This window comes from Chiroxiphia lanceolata, chromosome Z (genome assembly GCF_009829145.1).
Source record: "Chiroxiphia lanceolata isolate bChiLan1 chromosome Z, bChiLan1.pri, whole genome shotgun sequence".
Taxonomy (NCBI): Eukaryota; Metazoa; Chordata; class Aves; order Passeriformes; family Pipridae; genus Chiroxiphia; species Chiroxiphia lanceolata.
Window position 1 is genome coordinate 23,377,772 of NC_045671.1, and position 21,618 is coordinate 23,399,389.

Below are 21,618 nucleotides of genomic sequence, written 5' to 3' on the forward strand. Positions count from 1 at the left end.
GAAAGCCTTTAATGTGAAATAAGAGGACAACATCTTTTTTGGACTAGGTGCTGGAGTGGATGCAGGGGCAGGTTGCTGCGAGCACATATCCCCTTGTGACTCCAGGAACAGAATCACAGCAGTTCCAGGGAAACAAGTGTCACATTGCCTGTTCAGTGATACCATCAGCCCAGGCAGCTAGGTCAAAGGTTTGTGTTTGACAACAGTGAGTGCACCTTTTTCTTCTTATTCCTGAAAGTAGTGGTTATTACTTGAACATAGAGCTGTGGCTTTTTGTCAAGAAAACTAGAGCAGCCTGCTGGTGAAATGGTGCAAGTGAACACCATTGTCTGCTTTGATACTGCATGTAGAAAGCTGACCCCTTAAATTACTTCAAAGATGGCAAGAAACATGAAGACCATTTCTCTGATGGTCTGTTCTTACTGATATGGTGAAAAAAAGCTCATTTGAGATGTATGTTTTCCTTTACTCTTGTAAATTGTGAAGTTTCAGAAGACTGATAGTCTTCACAGTTAGCTGTCTGTGAAAACTTTGTACCAGCATCTCAAGCCAAAATAACAGGAGGACTATAATATTCAAATGAACCAGAAAAGGAGAAATAATTCTGGGTCTAACTGGATAATCTTGCAATTGAATATTTGAGTTGAAGGCTGAGGACACTGGTTTGTCTAGAAGAATCGCAGTAGCAATACAATGTTGATCTTATCCCACCGCAAAAGGAATTACATTTGACCATACACTACAGGTCCTGTAAAGAACTGTTGAAAAGACTATTCATGCCCATTTAGGATGTGCACAGGATCCTTGCTGATTCTCAAGACCACCTTGTTGCTATTATACCAAGTCTAGCTAAATTCAGTGGTTTCCAGTCTGAAAGGTAGAATTACCAGACTAGCTACCATCATGACTATTTGTGAGCACATGATTGTCATATGATTTGGAAATTTGCACAGTTATATTCTGTACGTCTCCCTATTTTCCATACGGCTGCAAACTTCTAACAAGTCTTTGCTTCATGTTACTTAAACTCCTATAGAAGGTTTATCAAATACATGAAAACTCTTCTTGAGGCCTGGAGCCACTCCTGCAATGACTATGCCTTTCACCTCCACTTTTATTGTTTTGAAGCAGAAAATTAACTTGGGAGAAGCACAAAGAAAGTGATCCTCCCTCACCAAGACTCAGGATATTTGTGGAAAGAAATATGAAAAACAAAGTATTAACTTATGGAGAAAAGCAGAAGCATCTACAGCAGAGGAATGTCAGGCCTTTAGAGACTGCACAAAATCCAGATCCCATTTGAATGTAAAAATGAATGCTTTTACAATTCAAGTCAGTGCCCAACTTTCTCTTAAAGGTAAAGCCTGTATAACTGTCATTGGTGTACAAGAAGAACATCAACACCCTGTCTTCTAGGTCATCAATCAGTATTGCTACAGAATACTGTAAAAAATGTATTATGATCATGAGTTGTTTCAATAAATGCAGTAAAGTTTCAAATTAAGTTCTGCAAATCTTCAGGTCTGCAGTCATCATCAACCATCACTGACCACTCGAGGCAACCGACTGTTGCCTGGATTTTCCATTTTAACATGGCATGCATTAAACACAGGGCAGACCACTCATTCTGCCCTGCCTTTACGTAAGTGACACTGCAGGCGAGTTCATCCTTGGAAATAACACTGGCAGCAAAGTATGGTCAAGAAACGCCACCTGCTGTCTCTTGGATCACTGCTCCAAAAAGCTACTGGGGTGCAAGGACATGCACAAAAATCACGTTGTCTTTTACTGGACGAAGAACATTTGAATATGATAAGGAGCAATCCTTTTCCACACAAGAGGTCCCAAAAGAGGCCTCAGATCCTCATCTGAGCTACTTACTACATAAGCAGCACTTCCTACCGAATCTCTTGCAGTGAAACCTAGAGAAAAAAATGTAGCAATTCACTTTGAAATGTGAATGCCTTGTTTTTTTTCCAGATTGTTAAAAAAAAAATCTGTTATTGAATTTAAGAATGTTGAATTCTCTTTTATTTCAAGGTTCATAATTGAAAAAAAAAATTATTAAAAGCTGCAATGACATAGTGTGGATCCTATTGTCTGAGGCTGTCTCCAAAAAAACCGTCTAGTAACTCAGCCACTCTGACCCAGCAAAATCTCTAAGTATTCGCTTATCTTTAGATAAGTTTGGTCTCCTGATCTTGGGTGCTTGGAAACCACGCGTCAGCACAATCTAATAACAGTCAACTAAGCACAAGGATGAAGATTTTTCAGCACAAAAGCCAGTGTGCTTAGGACCTTGATGCACCAAAATACAAATTCATAAATAATCACTCAAATCCAAGATTTCCCACTTAACAAGTCTCTGCACCTTGTATGACACAAATTTGACTTTGTTGGAAATCAGCTGCATAAATACTAGAAGTTGCTTATTTTTCCCAGCTTTCTTTTTTCTGAGGGATAATGTTACCAGTCTTCTAAAACACTTCAACATTCAACATTCTAATTTTAATTGTCTGAATTTTGTGTGTGTTTCTTTGAATGTATTCTTTAACATTCATTGAGTCCCTGCTTTCTTCTTCTATTAAAGTATTTTTAGTTATTTAAAGGTATCTCCTTTCTTAAGACAAAGACATGTTATTTCTTAAAAAAAATCAATTTGTTACTTGGAGTAAATAAACCTCAAGAAAACAAGTAGCCAAGAGAACAAAGAATGGAAACATCAGGTATATTGACAATTTTAATAGAAGTTATCATTACTTCAGTTGTAGGTAGGAAGCTATCCTGAACTATATGTGGAATGACGTGCTACACAATACTACAGAAAAAGTAATAGTTGTGTTCTTAGACTAATGTATGTAGTATTTAGTTCATGCCACCACTCATAAACACTGTGCATGTGATTCACAAAAATGTAATACACACTCAAATGATTCTTCACTTACACTTGTATGAAGTTCCCTCTACTGTGTAACAGTTTTTGTGCATTTTAGTATTAACAGGACATATTGTGACAGCAACAAATCAGAGAGTTAGAGTCTCAGACGGAAACCTCTGGCGTGCTGTAGCCACATTTTCTTTGAAGCCATAATTCTGCATGGATGGGTTCCTGTTCCTTCACAGTGCCTCACTGGCTTCAACAAAGTTTGATATACCATGCACAGATTCATTCATAGAAAGTATACTCTGAGTTCTGACATTGCTCGACTGGGGCAGAGAGAAAATAAAAAGAACAGAATCCAGAGGAGAGAGAATGCAGCCCAGCTTGGAGAGTATGAGTACCAAGCTGGGCTCCAACTAGTCTAGTGCCTACAGGACTGCCAAGTTCTGTATCAACAGGTTCATCACTTCATAGGCAGAAGTAAACCAAAAGCACGCAAAGGCCAGCCAAGGTATAACTGCTTCCGACTCCTTCTACTCTGGATGGTGAGTGAGTACAGATTTTTGGGTGTACAGGACTCACAGTTACAGATCAAGCACATTTGATCTGGAGCCATTAAAGCCATCACAGTCATTATAGTCTAAAAATGTGATCGTACTTGCTCTAAGAAACTTTGCAAATTTATGCCAAGATCTGCTGCGCTGGGAAGCTTAATATCAGAAAATTAGAAGAGGTCACTTGCTCATTGTGGAAATCGAGAAAAGGCATTTTATTTGAACCTGGCTTCTAAGAGATGTTATCACCAGTTCAGTTTGCCACCAAATACTGAACTATTCCAACAACAGATTTGACTGAAGCGGATTAGCAGCGTGATAGCCCAATTGCTTCTGACTTAAAAGCTTTGCAGTAGTCTTCTTTGAATTAGGAATCTGGAAAAGCATGTCTTCTAGTGTGCACATGGTAATCTGTCCAGAAGCTTGTAGTTTTGTACAAATATCTCCTAATTTGACAGAAAGGTTAGGGTTTTCTTCCATCTTTTCCCTGACTGTAGCCAGCTGAGGAAGAGAAATTGTTACAGTTCAGCAAGTGAAGATCATGTTCTACCATCATACTGAAGACAAGCAATCACTCATCGTAAACAAACAAACACACAGCATAAGATAGGTTGCTAAGGCAATGATTTTATGGAACACACATTATGCATCACCACACAATGGTGGAAATGCACTGGATATCTATCAGAGAGAGTTTATTACTTTTAAAACTTCCTCGAAGTTGTACATTCCTATTTTCAGTCCTAGTACAGAATAACACAGTTATTTTCTATTTAAATCCAGGAAACTTAATTGCTTCCTGGAATCTACTTTTCAGATCAGCACAATTCTAATTATTATTACGCATCTCAGTAAATGTACAGTACAGAAGAAATCAATAAGTCAGACTATAGAATCTGACAGACCACAGACTCAGTCTACAGAACTGAGAAGTTCTGTATGCCATACACAGAGTATGAACTCAAGTGTTAAGTAAATCTCTTAAAAAAACGTTATTTATCCATAAGCTTTTGTGGAAGGGAAGGGTTAGGACTAATGCTTAGTCTTTTTATGCTTGTTACAAATTTCCCAAACAAAATCAAAATACAACACTGACGCATGCAACATTTATTGCAAAGACTTTACAAAACAAAATGCTGCTTAAAGAATTTCTGTTTGACATAGCAGTTAATATATATGGGCTACGCCTTGAGAGGAATACCCCCCTTCTACGTGATATTTTACATATCAGTTACAAATTCTGTTTAATAGGCAGCAGTGAATGGCTAAGTATTTAATTATTCTTGCCTTGTTCTACAGGCACATTCAAAAGGAATTCACTGATGAGTTTCAGGAAAAGCAGCAGCAATGCTGACAAACTGATAGAGGCTACATATGTGCTATGAGAAAGCCTTCTTGCTGATCAAGACTGTAAAAACAGTTTTCACAGTAAAACACAGTTAAATAGCAAAAGCTACTATTTCTCATATCACACTTCCCTGTATAGCACAGATCTTTGCAAATATTACCAATCTAACAATATCACTGTGATCAGAAACTTTACTCTCATTTTCATATCAAATGAAAATAGCATAGAAAGCAAGGGATTAAATTATTTAATGCCACTAGGGAGGGCTTCACTTACATTCAAATGAAGTATAAGCTTCCAGGAGCAAGACCATGGAAAGTGAACAGCTAAGTGTTTTGTCCAACAGTACAGGAAGTCAGACAGGTGCTTTGGCATCAGAACCCAAACAACTTTAGTAGGGTGAACTTAGGTTCTGTAGGTACCACCATTACCAGGTCTCAGTCAAGTACCATTACTGTGTACTTACCACCTGCTCAGAAAACTCAAGTTTTTTCACAAAGGGAGGAGTATCTACTTCCACTGCTGCCTCTAGTGTCTTTATTGCTTCTTCTAGCAAACCAGATCTGAGCTGGACAAGAACCTTAAAAATAAAATAAAAATACACCACACAAATAGTGGTGGTTACATTCATCAGAATGTAAATTTTTTAAAAAGTGTTTGAGAAAGACATGAGGCAAAGCAGGACAAAATACATTTCCAGATGCTGCACTGATAAAAATCCACTCATCACAAAGAAAGCAGATGGAATGATCAATTTCCTCACTGTTTTTTTTCTCACAACTGGGACATGGAAAGGCAGGGTGAGTCTGAAGGTAGAGCTCCTCTGATGAAGCTGCATTAGCTGTTCTTGAATAAAGTGGTTTTTGCCACAGCTCAGGGAGGTTGCTTACATGGCACATGCAGTACACTTTCTCTGAGGTTATAGACTGTGCAAGTAAAAAAAAAATTGTTGTACGTACACATGTGGCTAAGGTCTGTAGGGCTGAAGGAGGCCTAAGTGGGCAGAGCACAGCTAAAGAAGGCATTTACTTGGAGCTGTGGTTTTTTTCAATCTTTTGTAGCAAGGAAGCAAAAAGCGTCATAATTAGAAATTGTTCATGGTTCTATACCCACAGATGTAGGACTGGTCTCATCTATGGTAGGAAGTTATTTTAAAAAATGGGTGAGGATTGTTAACAGTTCAGAATTTGCTGACTCAGAAACAAGCTCATCAACACTACTAACATACACATGTGCTAAGAAGCTGCCCCTCCATTACTTTGCACATGGAAGTTTTTTGTCCAGTATAGCATACTCCTTTGCAAGATTTTAATACAAAGCAAGCATACTTACTTTAAGATTATTGTATAGTTTGTGCTCTGTTTTCATAATCTGGGAGCAATAAAGTTTGGCTTGCGCTACATCATTCTGGGAAGGAATTATAAATAATAAAAAAAAAACAGTCAAACATGCATCACAAACTTTTGCAATAAAAGTTCAAGAGAAAAAACAGTCCTTCACAACTTTTCAGTAAATCACAAACCAGCATTTAAAACCCCTTCACCATGACCCATAGACACCAAACAGCATGCAGCCTGCAAAAGAAACACCCCATGCTGCATTTCTCATGTCATCTGGGTCTTTACTACAGTGTGTTGCACGTAACCAACACTGAGCATGAGATCACCTAAAAGATACAAGATCTACACACATGCTCAGTTTGACACATTTCAGAGGACTTAAATGAAGTGCAGCATATGTTAATGTGGATATTTATCCTGCCCAGCCCTTTTAGCCTTTTGGACATACACATTTACAGTACTTATCTACTGTATACAATTGATTTGTATAGACAGTTAATGTTACACTGGCATTTACTAGACCAAGCAATGTTTCTTGAGATCAAGAAACATCTTACTCACAGCAATAAGTACTGACAAAGATCATGCAGCTTAAAGAACAGTTAAATATAATGTGGAGCATTACTCCGTTTGCAAAACAAGAATTTCACCGGATTTTTACATACAGCAACATCAAGCACATTTCATTTTGTTTCAGAGATAGAGATTTTGTTTTTACTCAATGATTCTATCATGTCATCATGCACATGAATAAATTTATTTCAGTGTTGCTATTGCTCAGTGTCTCTCTTCACAGAGACAGAGTAAAAAAGACCACACAGTGCACAAGAAACCTTTAACAATTCTACTTCATTCATTAAAATTTGTGAATAAGACCAAATCTGTAGTCCTTTCAGTGTCTCTGACCTCTGTTTTAACATGAAATAGAGAAGGTTCAGAGCACACCCATGCTGTATACACAAATTAATTGCAGAGATTTATTCCAGCCTTTAGAATTTCCTAAGTGTTATTCTCTTGCTCAGAATTTGACCCCGTGCTGCCTCAGAGCCTCAGTGCTTAGGCACATGAGGTATACGAAAACCTCCCCGAGCAGAAACATGTTGTGAAGAAAGACAGGCCACCTCCCATGCAGTGGGGCCATACACATCATAGCCTTTGAGCCTGCCTCCCAAGATAACCATTTTAAAGAGACGATTACATAAATATTTTAAATTATAATTTAAATTCTATTTAAAGGAAATCATCACCAAATAGTAGTATCTGCAGGAGTAGATCCATGGTTACATCTAACCTGTTTGCCTAACTCGTTCGTTTTCTAGTAATATTCTAGATGGCATTGTCACTAGCACAAAATACATTAGACTCAAGACATGTTTATATTTCAGAACTTCCAGGTTCAAGTTATGTTAAAGTTGTCTATAATCACACGGTTTCAGGAGCCTAAAAGTTTCAGTACTTGAAGTTGTTACATAGATCAGCACTTTCTCCATGTTAACTGTCTTTCACAATAAAACCATAGAGACCCAGGCAGAACCTAAACAAAAGGCATTGTACCTGCTTGAGAGCAGTTGCCATGGCAAAGCAGTACGCTCGCAGCGACAAGGTGTCACCTTTCAGCTGCGCTTCTTCAAGCAATTTCGCAGAGATTTTGGAAGACTCCAGGCTGTCCTGCATAGAAATTTCAAAGTAAGTTGCACTTGTTATTCTTGTGATCTGACAGGACTGTAAGCAAATGCAATCACATTCAGAAGGCACGCAGAAGTCAACATACTGTATGATCACCAAGGCAATACGTATCTAAACCCAACCAAGTAGGTACTGTGCAGCACTTCTTGAGAAACACAACATCAAAATATGATATTTAAAATGACAGAGGTCAAAAGAAGGTAAACATAACTTCCATTCTTTTAAGAATTACACCTGGCCCTGTTTTGGCTTCTACAAGAGATAAAACTGTGGCAATATCCTAAACCAAACAGACTTTTCACTTTTGAATAATTCCAAAATCAGGAAGGAAGATTAATTTTTGTCCTTTATTCTAGAATCCACATTAGGTAGTTACTAAAAAGTCAATATTTTCTAAGCATTGAACTACTCAGCACCACTACACTAAAGAAGTCTGTATATGAGCAAATTTGAGCATTCAGCCATTTTTAGCCTCTCTTACAGATCAAATCTTGAAAAATGTTTCCAAAGCATATATTCTAATATGACTGTTTAGACATTTGCATGTTTTTCAACACAGAAAGCTTCCATTATTCCTGGGACAATTTTCACTAGAGTCTATAATAAAAGCCAATGAGTTTAGCTGGTGCTACCTCACAAACCACCAACTCTCCAAACCAATACGGTTCACACTGGAAACTATGGGTGGAACTGACTGGACTCCAAACAAAATTATGGATAAGAGTCCTCATATTTGGCGCTGATTTCTGTTACTAGTGTTCAAAGTGTCATTCCTGCAAAATGTGGTTTAAAACATGTTCTTAAACATTTAGAAACATTCTGATCACCAGAAGATTGATTATTACATAAATACTTTGTTGTCATCCAAAGGCCTATAGCTCTTTCCTGCACTAAAAGAAGGACCATCAGAGGATAGTAGTGCCTTATAGTGATTTAAAAAATCCCAGAAGTGTTTCAGAGTTGACCTGTAAAACACCTCTGAACAAAGATTAAACATCAATTCCTTTGTTTATCCACTGGCAATAATCTGAGCTTTAAGCCTTGTACATTTTTCTGTACTGGTCTCTGTCAGGATTATTCATAAAAACCCAAAAATTAACCTGGTAAAAATTGAGCACAGCTCTTAATGACATCACTACCACTATTTTCATTATTCAAGTAGTGCATATTGAAGATACTTCCCGTCAAGATTTTTTCTGACATTTCTTATCTTGTAGCATGCACAAAAGTACTTTTGAGCTTCATGGTTTCTCCTCCTCCTCCTAACAGATGAATCAACAGATTAAGCTTCTGAAAGACCTCCACCTAATCCTCTTTAGCGCATATAGGGTTACTACAGCTTATTCCTCTATTGGTAGTATTTTATCTCAATGAAAAAACCCATGAGTTTATTGTGGCTGTTAAAACAATCGGGTGACAGTTTAGAATTGTTTCCCCTCTATTTTCATCAATAGTAATAATGGGCTAGATTCTCTATTGAAAACGCATGTAGGGCCAGATGTAGTGGAAAACAGAAGCCTCGGGAACCTCTTCCTGTTGCATGTGCCATGGGTCCAAGCCTTCTGACTGCAGGCCATGTAAAAAAACATGTAAAGGTTTTAGGAAAGAAGCTACAGCAGACCTAAAGACAGGGCTAACTTATTAGAACTGAGAATTGCAGAAGCACCATGTAAATTACTACTGAGGTACTATTTTAGGTCTACTCCTTTTTCACATACGCACTCAGTTTCATTTAATGTTTAACTGAGAAAACTGAGGAAGTTTAGTCTGGTAGTATAACTTCTTCCTCAGCTAGCATCTTCGTAACACATGAGAAAACGGAAGAAAACTTTCTAACTGAGTTTGGGAAGGGTCCACATTAATATTTCAAACTGCAAAACCGACTCAAATCTGGAGAGGAAGATCAAAATAAAAAAGTTCTGGGATCTCACTTTCCTACAAAAGGAAAACAGTTCTAAGGAAACACTCGTAAAACCAATGTAGCCCAGCTTCTCACCGTGTTCATGCTCTTTTTCTTTGAGACAGGTAAGCTCAAGGGCAGCCTGTCTCTCACTAGAGGCATTCATTTAGGTTTCTTTTTGCCACTCAGCTGTCCATTTTCATCAGGCACGTAGGGAAAAGATTAGCTTTGACAACTCTATTCCTTGTCAAATTTGGGTGCAATTACAGAAATGGTTCAAGGCTACTTGTAGGGGGAGGGGGGAAATGGGGGATGTCTGACAAACAGACCATATCACATATTAGCCTTGTCTCTTAAGGAAACCAGACTATAAAATCGATATTGAGGCTCAAGCGCACAGTATAGTCTGAAGAGTTGTAAAGTTCCCAGAGAAAGAATACTATAAGGCTGTAGCAAATTTGTTCCTCACTGCTTATGTTCAGAGATTTGTTTTGTGATATTAGTTTGTATGGGAAACTATATATGGGCACTATATCATGCACAATGAAGCAATTTAGGACTTAAATATGTCTAAAATATTTCCAGTAGACAGAAAATCATGACAGGGAAAATATGGAAATTTTAAAATCCAAAAAAAAAGGCATTTCAAACACTTTTTCACAATGTAAATTGAAAATACTTACCAGCTTATAGCATATTGCAAATGCAAGTAGATATGTTTCTTTGTTGAAAGGTATACCTTGTTTTTTCATTTCTGCCAGAACTTCCAAAGCACCTATCAAAAATATATTAGTCTTACTCACTTCACAAATTTATGGCTATACCTTTAGTAACTGAAAAAAACAGTTCAACATGCTATGAGCTCAGTAAGTCTATTTGCAAATAAGAATGCAAACTGAAATCTATTATTTTAAAAAGAAAATAATTCAAAAAGTTTAATGCATGGTCAGTTGGATATAAATACCTCTTCTTAGCAAGGAGGTTTTCAGTCTACAGTAGAATATGGCCTTACTCTTTCATTATTTTTATATGAATCTGAAGCTAAATTCTAGATACTTGACAAAGTCACCCTCATTCTTCCTAACTGCCCAGAACTCTTGCACCACTTTAGGAAAACTCCATAACATCCCCTCAATAACTCACGTGCCTCAGCATAACGGCTGCATTCAGGTGCTGATCTCGTTATTTTTACAGTGGTTCAGTCTCAACTTCTAGGGCAGCTGCTGAACTTACATTTGCTAAACATCAAGAGATCAAGTGCTGCGTATTCAACAGATTTCAAATAAAGGGATTTGCTTGAAAAGCTTATTCCATACTCAATTTAAGGTTTTCTCATGGAAAGTCTTTTAAGTTAGGTTAGATGATTTTTCCTTATCCTCACAAAGGGCCAAACTGATTTGAAGCACTGGACTTAAACATTGCAGTAGCCACTCTGTGTGACGGCACTAGTAAGACAAACCAAGAGAAGACCACAGTTTTGGAAAAAGGGTATTCTTCTCTGCACTGACACTAATGCAGAACAGCCAAAAAACTGTTGAAGAACATACCATTTCAAAACCCACATAAAGCAAACTCTGAATAGGGAAAACAAAATGCTATGGGAAATTACAAAGCAAAAAGAAGTTAGCACTTTAGAGAAGAGGGTTTAGGAGACAAGGTCTCCTGGATAAAAACAATTCCAGGTAACTTGAATGGCAAGAATACTGCAGGAATTAGAAGACCAATACTGTCTTCCATTTTTATTACATGCTACAGTGCAACTCATTCCCATCTACACTTCTTTACATGATGTTTGGCCATCTAAAACCATAGCCAACTAGCAACATTCATTAAAAAAATACATATATTTATATACACACACAACACAGACAGTGAGAAGCATCCTCCTCAAAATTAATTTGTCTTAGTAAACACAATACTTACTTTCAAAATGGCCTTTTTTAAACAACATAGTCATCAAAATATGGAATGATGTATTCTCTGAGAAAAAACCATGCAAATTCTGGTAAAAAGTAGAGTAAACATAAAAAAGGTCAGGAGAGTGAGCAGTCTTACTGTGCACAGCATTTAGCAGGTGTTCCTACTGGAATAAGTCTCATACAAGTTCAACGTTTAACTCTCCGGGTTCCCTGACTGTCTGTCCCTCTGTCAAGTGATCTCTAAAATATCAGTGACTCAGTATGGTCAAAAGCTCACCAAAATTAAACAGAAATTTCCCAGAGAGTCCTCCTATCATTTTTTTAATGACAGATTGTAACCCCTAAGTCACTGCAAGTTGAAGTCCCTGACAGCTTGCAGCTGACGAACAATATCTTTGTAGTTAAGCACATCGCCATGAAATTGAAAGAATTTTTTCCTAATCACAATATCAAATGATGAACAGGTCAGCACAAGAGCTTGAGTGATGATGATAAGAGTAGCAGAAGAAAGAGAAATTACATATTATGTTCTACTTCAACCACACTGTGTTGGGAATAGCCAAATAAAATATCAGACATATTAAATTTAAATTTCTGTAGCAGGGTCTGAAGAAGTATCTCAGACTCAGTATCTCAGTATCCACCAGTTACTATGTCCTGCAAGTACAGCAGGACCTGTCTAATGACATAGATCCCAATAAGAAAAAAAAAACAAACCAAAATAAAAACTACATACTTTTACATGTCTAATTTAAGAACAGAGAAAGACTTCTCCCATTTCTTGCTGGGTGTATCTCATGCCTTAATGAATTAGCATCAGAGACATGACTTTTCACTGGCTAGCAGACAGTTTTGAAGGCACAACATTATTGCACACACTGGGGATGATTAATATCTTGCCTTAATAGCACACATAAGAGTTTTAGACATGTTCCAAAACAAGTCCTTAAGTTTCTTTAGCACTAAAATGGCCAAGTTCCTGAGCTGTTGAACATCATACCACCTCTACACAGTTCAGAGGGAATCTGAAGTAGAGTACCATGATAAATCTGCTGGTACAAATAACACAAGGGATTTCAGAGGGCTACCACAGAAAAACTCAGAAGCATTCATTCCAAGAGTGATCTAATGCAATACAGGATGTGGGAAAACATGCATCAGCCATGCTAACTTAAGTAATTATTTTTTCATCAATATTTTTTATTCAATTTTATCATACAGAAATAAAATAAAGTTACCAGTCAAACTAGCATTTAATTTCCTTTTAATTACTGTTTTGCTATTGGTAGCATACCATTTCTCATATTTGAGAATACATTGACTGAGAATATATTGACTAATAATAACAACAACAACAGCATTTTTGAAATATAAGGGGAAGTACCTGATCTTTGATAAGTTCTACTGCAGGTCTTTCAAGGTCTAGCTCATAACATAGCCTCATAAAGAGGGGCCCAAATTTAAAATTCTGTAAGGCTGTTATTCCATTCTGTTCATGGTACCTGTTGGAAAGATTAAAAAAGTTAATCACACAGAGCATGGAATTTGCCAGAGAGAACAGCTTTAAACAGGGAGCAAGATCTGTACGTGCAATGACAGAGGCACACTCCTCTATCTGCACCAGCCCAAGATATTTAGATAACAGGAGATTAAATTTTAAGGAAAAATACAGTTTTGATCAAACTAATAAATTAACTAGTAATAAATAATCTCTTCTATTACCAGTAGAGTAATCTGCATTAAATCAATAATAGAATGGATCTCTATCTAAAAAATTCCCAGCTACTTTACCTTCTGTTCATGGAACGATAGCACGAAAGTTGCAGCAGGCTATTTTAGCAGCAATACCTGCTAAAATACCTCTACAAAAAGAGAGTATTTTAATTTTTACTTTATAGGTCCTACACTGTAATTGCTGGGAAAGTTTTCACTCACAAAACCTCCTGCCATTAATCTGCCACTGCTGGTTCCAGAACCAGTTTATAATCAGGCATGTCTTGGCTGGAAAAAAACCCTGAAAATACATCTGCTTCTCAGCTGTGGGATGATTTTTCTGTGTGGTTCACCATTCATTCTGCAGTAGGACACCACTTTGCTCTCATAGTTTGACCCTCCTTTGACCTGAGAGTCTTTGAAGGGTTTGAAGATCCAAAGAAAATGAAAACACAGCCTTAACTTAAGGGATTAATTATGCCTATAGCCATTGAATCAGGACAAGCACTCAACTGCAGATATAACCTGGGATGATCTAATAAAAGACAAAAAATAAAGACAGAAGAGAGTGTTACCTGGATTTTAAAAAATACCTGTAAATAACTTTTCTGGCTAATTCCACATCAGATGAAGTCTGACATAAATGCAGCAAATTTTTTAATTCATTTTTGAGAATTATTCCATTTTTCTTTAGTTTTTCTTTAATACTTCTAAAATATGGATCTGAAAATAAAATACATAACAGGAGCAGTCTATAGACAATTCCATTACAGGTGTTGCATACTTGGTACCTAAAACATGGAGACTCAATGAATCAGAAAGCTTGTTTTTTCACCAAGAAAAATGCATAAAGCTTCTCACAGACAAGTATGCCAAGCTGTCTCCATGAAGTCACGTCAAACTTGGAAAACCAAGAAGATGCATATTGTGAACTTAATTCATTGTGTATGTTATGGAACATATCTGGTAATGGAAAAGTTATAATGAAGAAGAAAGTTTTGTGACATTTTTTGTTTTCTGTTCTTTTTCTAAAGAGCAAGCAAACAAACAAAACCAATTCCACACAGCATTCAAACAACTGTAAGAACTACTCAACACTGTTCATACAGAAGACTTAAATTTCTTCACAGTTCCTATATAATCTGTGTTTTTCTATACACATAGAACTTAAGAGTTGCTTCCCTTACCCTGTCCCAAAACAAGATAGTTCTCTATCCCACCCATTTTCCTATGACAAATCAAGCACAAAGATGAGTCCTCCTGTTGGTAATCTCAATCCTCTGACCAACACACAAGATTAAAATCACATGTACCACCTGACAGCCTCATTCCTCTCATGGTGCTGACCATATCTTGGAGAGAGAAGCAATCTTTTTTGTAGCAGTTGCTGTGCCACTAGTGCAAGCTAGTGAGCTACACAAGAGGTAAAAAGTAGGCACCACAGGGAACAACATATTCAGTTACTGGATGCATATCTGTTGCTACATGCAATTGCAAGTCCTTACTTGAGACTGAAATACAGAGCTGAATCCTGGAAGTTGGAAGAATGTACACATACAAGCAGGCATATATAATGCTTGTGATGTGTTCAAAGGTGCACAGAAATTCAAAAAATACCTGGGATCTGAATGGTATTTATACTGTTGTAGGTAATTGTATAACTGCTGTAGTTAATAGTATAACTATTGTCGTTAATGGTTGGATTATAACTACAATAAATAATAGCTATTATATATTCTGTGCAACAGTTATTACTGCTTTTTCCATTACTAAACCAAGTTTTAGTTAGCTCTAATTACTTATTCTCATTTTTCACAAAGTACATTAAACACTGAGTACAGAAATTATTCATACATTCACATAAACAGATGTTTAGCACAATGTTTTCATCAGTTTTCAGAGGCAAGTATTTGTATGAAACTAAAAGGTCAGCTGTGACCTGTAAAGCCAAACATTTGGCTTCTACAAATCTGCTTTAGCAAAAGTGATTGAACCACAGCAATAAATTCAATGTATCTCAAGTATGGGATGAATAAACTACAATATGTCATCATTACAGCAAAATATAATAACATTATGGCTTGCAACTGCACAGTTTAAATTTTACTAAATATAGAAAAAACTGTCAGGTTAACTTTACTTCCCTCTCTGTCCCAAAAGACTGATTTACATAAAACTAGATTTGTTTATTTGTCTCTTCCTTGTGTTAAAATTAAGTACAACCTTTGGAACACTAGAACACCCACACATGATAAAACAGGAGTTTTGCCTAAGCTTTCTTAAATAATAAGGGCAGCTTTATGTTTATATCTATGTTCCTTAAAGAAAGGAATTTGTATACATTTTAAACAGCATGACAAAATCCCTGCCAGAAAAAATCCACTGATTCTGCTCCTATATTGGTTTGGAAAACCTGAATTTGTTTTTCATATTTGGTGTAGCATATGTCAGCTGGAAGTGGGTGTACAACTGAGAACTTACACTAGGCAAAAGAAAAAAATCTAAAAGACTATGCTAACTAAACTTACAGAACAGATTAAAAGAGAATTACCGGTGAAGGCCTTTTCTGGATACTTAGGTAACTATTTGGCTTTGTGTTTCCCTTCTCTGTTGATGATGTATTTGAAGCGATATTTGTAGACTGAAACAGTATTTTCTATTAAATTATCTTAAAAAATTAGAAAAGGGAGGACATAAACATTTCGGGTCTTATGCAAACACCCTGCACACATGAAAGCTTCTCCACACATATTCTCAACATAGCATAACTAATATTGTTTCATTTTACAAAGTCTCAGATCTTCCAATAATGGTAGATACAAAAAATTTGCAGGAGGAAGACATACATTGTTTCTTTAAATGGGATCAATTGGTGTCATACTTTTGTAACTTCGACTGTTTTGTTTCCTAGGACTTATGCTAAAATTGAGAATGGTGACTATGAAATAAATTGTATACCTTTATTGCCATGAACTTCATTCCTAATTGCCACTTTCATCTGTTGAAATTCTTGTAACTTTATATCTTCTTCTGTTAGCAGATACCGCTTCCCTATCACAAGAAAAAAAAAAAAGAGGAAGATTGAGTTTTATGTTACACTGTCTGATTTATTACTACCGAACCTTGCATGTATTAATTACTGACTTCAATTTTCTGATGCCAGACCATTGTCAGTATGACATTAAAAAACAGACTGCAAAACCTGAAGTTGTTCATGTCACAAACAAAAGAACTCAAATACTGTGTTACAGCTCTATGGACTTTATGTGCACAAGGATGAAGAAGTATTTAGTTACTGAATGAGCACAAGAAAAAGTAGAGGCAGTATTCCTCTTCACCAGGGAAGAGGAGCATTCTGCTCAGGAATAAGATCTTTCCCCCCTTTTATACTTTCATAATGATTTTCTTGTCATTTCTTTATTGTTCACAATTCACTAGTGGCACAGCTTGCTTTCCCCTTAAGTGCTGTCCCCACTGCTGTAGAACGCATCATTCTGGAAGCTCCAAATGCAGTAGGAAGACACAAAAAGCTTATTTTTTAAATTTATAAAAACACCAACTGTATTACTTGGATTCCAGTAACACTCAGGAGACCTAGTGAAGTTCTGTTGCACTCCAGACATAGAGGTAAGACAGTTATTTAATCTAGAAGCTCAACATTAACTTTGGGTGCTGACCTCAACTGTACTGTGTTGCAAGCTGCTTTAATAAAAGTGTGAGCTGTTTGACAAGTTTTTGCTGTTACAAAATCAGATGTCCATTAGATTTTTATTTGCAACTAATGACTTTGTAACAGAGAGTCACTGTAGTAGCTTACATTGTTACAATCTAATATTTTAAAGTTTTGGCTTCTTAAAGAATTATTGGAACCATGAAGGGACAAGAACAAGTATTGAACTGAGTTAGGTTGTTTATTCTCATTCTGCATTTCCCTAGAAAAATGTAACAGGCCATGCAAAAAACCCCACTTGTTTTCTATGCAAGCAAAGCATGCTAATGACACACTTCATAAAACCTGAAGCAAAAAATCCACTAAATAGCACATTCATCCATTAAATTTAATGGAAACTGTTCCAATGGGAAAACAAACACAAATTATCCAGCACGAAATTGACCTGTATTAGCCACCATTTGGGTCCCACAGATCTGGTCTAACAGCGAAAGCCCATCCCAGTCCTGGGCCTCTCCAGAGCTGGTGCAGGAATCATGCCAGTGCCTGGGATGGGACCAGCACACTGCATATCACAGACACTCAGTGGTCACGGACAGTGTGAGCAGAGAGTGGGGGGCAGCAGAATTTTACCCTTCTTGAATTCAATTTGATGAATTCCACTGCTTCCTTAGATTCATACCTTACAGTGTTACAGAAACAAACCAGTGCAAAACCAAGCAAAGGGACCTCCAATGAAAAAGGAGGGAGATGGATATGACTGCTGGCATGTGCAGGTGGTGCAGGCTATGCCAGAGAACTTAACCAACCAACCTGCTCTGCCTCACAACCCTCTACCAGGCTTGCCAGTGAAGAGGGGTGGGCAGAGCACGAGGCAGAACGGAGGGCTCCATGTCTCTGAGGGGTCTAACAGAGCTGTAACCTGAGTGAGGCCTCCACAGGCCAGGAGCCCAGCCAGGGCCTGGGCTGCAGAGCTCTGCAACATACATCTCTTTTCCATGTGCCCTCATTTCCTTCTCTGGGCAAGGGAGTGCCTTTGGAAGGCCTCTGAAGCCCAGAGTCTGGATAACACTGTCATCCTCCCAGAATAAACACACATTTATGAAACTGCACATGTGTTCCGTTGGTTGTTTCCTTTTCAATGTCACATCCTGACAGCAGCAAGTAGGAGATTTGCTCACTAACACTGACCTCCAGGGTGACCTTACTGTGGCCTTTCAGTACCTGAAGAGGGCCTACAGGAAAGCTGAAGAGGGACTTTCACAACGGCATGCAGTGCTAGCACAAGGTTTAGATTAGATATTAGGAAGAAATTCTTTACTCTGAGAGTGGTGAGACACTTGAATAGCCCAGTGCATGTTCCATCCCAGGAAACGCTCAGGGCCAAGCTGAATGGGGTTCTGGGCAATCCAATCCCGTAGAAAGTGTTCCCATGGCAGGAGGTTGAAACCGGACGATCTTTAAGGTCCCCTCCAACCCAGGCCATTCTGGGATTCATTCCATGATCTTGTAAGGCCACTGCCCACCTCCCTGCACGGCCTGCCCACCAGGAGCCCCTCGGCGCTCCCCGCCACAACACCACGCGCCGAGAAGGGCATCCAGGTAGGAACTACAGTTCCCGTCAGGCACACGCCTGGCGGCGGCGCCGGACCTGCCGAGTGCTGCCGTACCCGGTATCCCCCGCACCGGCGGGCAGCCTCGCTCCCCGGCCAGGCTTCCCCCGCCCGCCCCCGCCGCGAAGCCCGCAGTACCTGCGGGCACGCAGCCCCAGGCGCCCGGGGCGGGCAGGCGAACCGCCGAGACCCGCGCCGTCTCCCGCGCCGCCCGCCGGGACCCGCCCGCCAGCACCGCCGCCATCTCACGGCCCGGCCCGCGGGGCGGGGCGGACCGGGGCGCTCGCCGTCTCCCCGCGCCGCCCACCTCCTCCGGACTCGGCACCATGGCCGCCCCCGTGCTCCGGCGCGCCGTGCTCCGCAGCGGGAGGGCCCTCGGCGCGGCCCCAGGTCGGTGCGCTGCTGAGGGGGCGCGGCGGGGCGGGGGACGCGGCCGGGGCACGGCGCTGGTGGCCGTGGTTGCCGCAGGCGGAGGTGGGAAGCCTGAGCACGGGTGGGATGCTGCGCCGGGACTGCCTTCACCTTCCCCCGTTTCTCTCTCTCTTCGTATATCTGTGTGAAATTGGAGGCAGCTCTGTGGACGTCTTATCGCTGGCGTGCAGTGTAGGAGAGTGTTCGCAGTTTGTATTTTAGTGGATCCTCCACCGTGCGGATTTCATAGTTCGACATTTTAGGGCCTGCCCCTTTGGGCCGGGGGAACCCACGCGGAATTGTATGAGAGGCCGCCAAGCCCGCGGCAGTGAGTACCCAGCACAACCTGGTAACGCCGGTGACAGAAAAGCCGCAAGGCTGATGTCTTGGAAGAGACAAAAATGTGACCCTTGGGAAGAACTGAGCTCAGTAACGTTTGCCTGAAGAGTGGTGGCACAACTCCGTTGTGCCTTTTCACACGCGGAGCACGCTTTCCTCCGTTCTGCTTCCTGGATGCCCAGGGTTCAACCACGCCGCCCTTCCCTCTGGCGCTGAACCGGCGTGAAGAGCTCAGCCCTGACCTCGGCTTACCCGAGCATAGAGCTGTCAGGCGGACAGTTTTGCTATAGAAAATAGTTCTGTAAAGCCTCATGCTTGCTAGTGGCATCCTTTGCATGAATAAGCATACAGTAATTTATCCTAAAAAAACCCCAACCAAAAAATCCCCAGAAACCCACACCAACCTCCCCAGGTCTTCTGTATGTCTCTTTTGTCAACCTAATGAAAAATAGCACTAAAAGAAACAGTACTAACCAAACAAAAGTACCTTATTTTCTGTTTGGTGAAGTGATGTACATACTCTCATATTCTGACTGTGGAATTCTGTGTTCTGGGCCTTTTTGATAGAGGTCTGCAAAGCTGTTCAGAGGTGGACATGTGTGTATAATGGTGTGTCAGAAGGATGAGGAGAAAAATTGTTTCACAACCAAAACTAAACTTTCAGAGGTAGCTGATTTTCAGATTAAAGCTTTAAGGTAGTTGCTTAGACTTCTGTGTAGCATTGTAATGTCTATTTCTAAAATATTTCATATTTCTTAACATTACTTTCTGCAACCTTCTACATGTATTCCTGTATCTTCCTTCAGCAAATTTTGTCCAGGTCTTCCTCATGCATTTTCAAGAACACATCATCTGTGGCTGATGTACAAATTTTTCCAGCTGAAGCATCTTCTGTTTTGTTTCAAAAGCTAGTACAGCATCTTGAGCAGATTTCAAAGGTGGTACAATGAGTATTTGGAAAAAACTTCCAAAAATGTTTCCGTGAATGCACAATTCACAGGAGATGGAAAAAATGGAGAATATTAAAAGGGAAGTATTTCCAGATGAGCATCTAACTTTCACTTCCAGTGAGACAAGTCTTTACAGGTAGAAAAAATAACTATCCAGCAACAACAGAAAAGCCTTTTTGTGCATGGCCATGTTTTGTGCTTATTTTTTTTAGCCTACATTTAGCTAATTGATAGCATTTGATAAAAAAGGTCTGTGTGCACAAAGAAACTGCTTTTATTGTTCTTTGGATTTTTTTCTGCCTTTACAAATTTGTCCTTTTCTTAAATAGAGAGTTCAGGTTTGGAAATATTTGTTTCGTGATGAAAAAAACCTTATAGGGGAAAGCTTTTCTGTTTTAAATATTACAAGGAAATAATAAAAATAAATAAAAATAAGTATAATAATAATTAAATACTAATTAAAATAATAATTACAATTAATCAGAATTGTTACAGTAGTAGTTGCTGACTGCTATGTTATAAAAACAGCTTAATGCATCCCACTCAGTAAATGGGACAGTAAAAGATAATATCTAATAAAGTGTTACTTTGTTTAGAGTTGTCTAAGTAAACTAGCTTACATAGTATTGTCTTTCTTCATTAGGTAGAAGATCTCTTCTTTCTGCGGCCTATGTGGATAGCTCAAAATGGGAAAAGAGACAAAAAGAGGAGCATAACCTGGGTGAGAAAAGTTTGTTTCTTGTCTCCACTTTATCAAATGAATAGCAAGTTAAACTAATTTTTTACTAGCTCATCGTCTGTAAATAAGAAAATGTGTGAAGCATTTCTAATGTGTGTGAACCCTTTTAAGGTTCTATGTCAAAAGGTGTTCAGCATATTAAAAATTTGTCATAAATATTCAAAGGTATAATGCAGAAACAAGTTAGAATTTGCCCGTTTAATTAATATTTGGTTTCTACAAGCTAGTTTTTTTCTTTCACAAAATCCAAAGTTTTATGGCTCTATCCGAGTGTCATCTTCGTTGACATTGTTTTAATTGTACAGCAGTGTGAAAGAAAAACTAGGTATTGCAGAGCAGTCCTGTTTAAAGACATTTTTTAAAAGGAACATTTTCCTCAGAGTTTTGCAGTTTCTTGTTGAATTACAGATTTTTTTGGGACGGAATGAAACTAAAAGTTTTATTTTCAAAAAACTAAACTGTATCTGCATACGGAACTGAGATCTCTAGTGCGTGTTTTATAGCTAAATTATTTGGCTATGTTACATTTGAAATTACATTCCACCATCTTTTTGG

General features: G+C 38.7%; 2 protein-coding genes across 9 annotated transcripts in view; one reads left to right on the forward strand and one right to left on the reverse strand.

Moving 5' to 3' along the window:
• Positions 1-2,868: 2,868 nt before the first annotated feature.
• On the reverse strand, positions 2,869-19,404 carry PTCD2 (pentatricopeptide repeat domain 2). Of its 6 annotated transcripts, none has more exons than XM_032675270.1 (10): positions 19,382-19,404; positions 16,300-16,392; positions 13,917-14,064; positions 13,013-13,130; positions 11,633-11,711; positions 10,393-10,484; positions 7,678-7,791; positions 6,116-6,190; positions 5,250-5,363; positions 2,869-3,936 (listed from the first exon to the last, which is right to left on the reverse strand). In XM_032675270.1, exons 2-10 carry the CDS (start codon positions 16,337-16,339, stop codon positions 3,712-3,714), a joined length of 1,005 nt encoding a protein of 334 aa, XP_032531161.1. In that variant the 5' UTR covers positions 16,340-16,392; positions 19,382-19,404; the 3' UTR covers positions 2,869-3,711. The 6 variants fall into 6 exon arrangements, with proteins under 6 accessions (XP_032531161.1, XP_032531160.1, XP_032531156.1 ...); XM_032675269.1 differs by lacking the exon at positions 19,382-19,404 and adding an exon at positions 19,147-19,320; XM_032675265.1 differs by lacking the exon at positions 19,382-19,404 and adding an exon at positions 18,763-19,052 and having other exon boundaries at positions 13,935-14,064.
• Positions 18,899-21,618, forward strand: part of MRPS27 (mitochondrial ribosomal protein S27) — a 39,158-nt gene continuing 36,438 nt past the window's right edge. For 2 of the 3 annotated variants that reach the window (XR_004354431.1, XM_032675272.1), the window contains exons 1-2: positions 18,899-19,014; positions 20,968-21,045. Coding sequence is in view for 2 of the 3 variants with exons in the window: in XM_032675272.1 (XP_032531163.1) it covers positions 18,951-19,014; positions 20,968-21,045 (142 nt within the window). In the remaining variant the exon portion in view is untranslated. The remainder of the gene's footprint in view (positions 19,015-20,967; positions 21,046-21,618) is intronic. The other variant, XM_032675271.1, reaches the window with a different exon arrangement.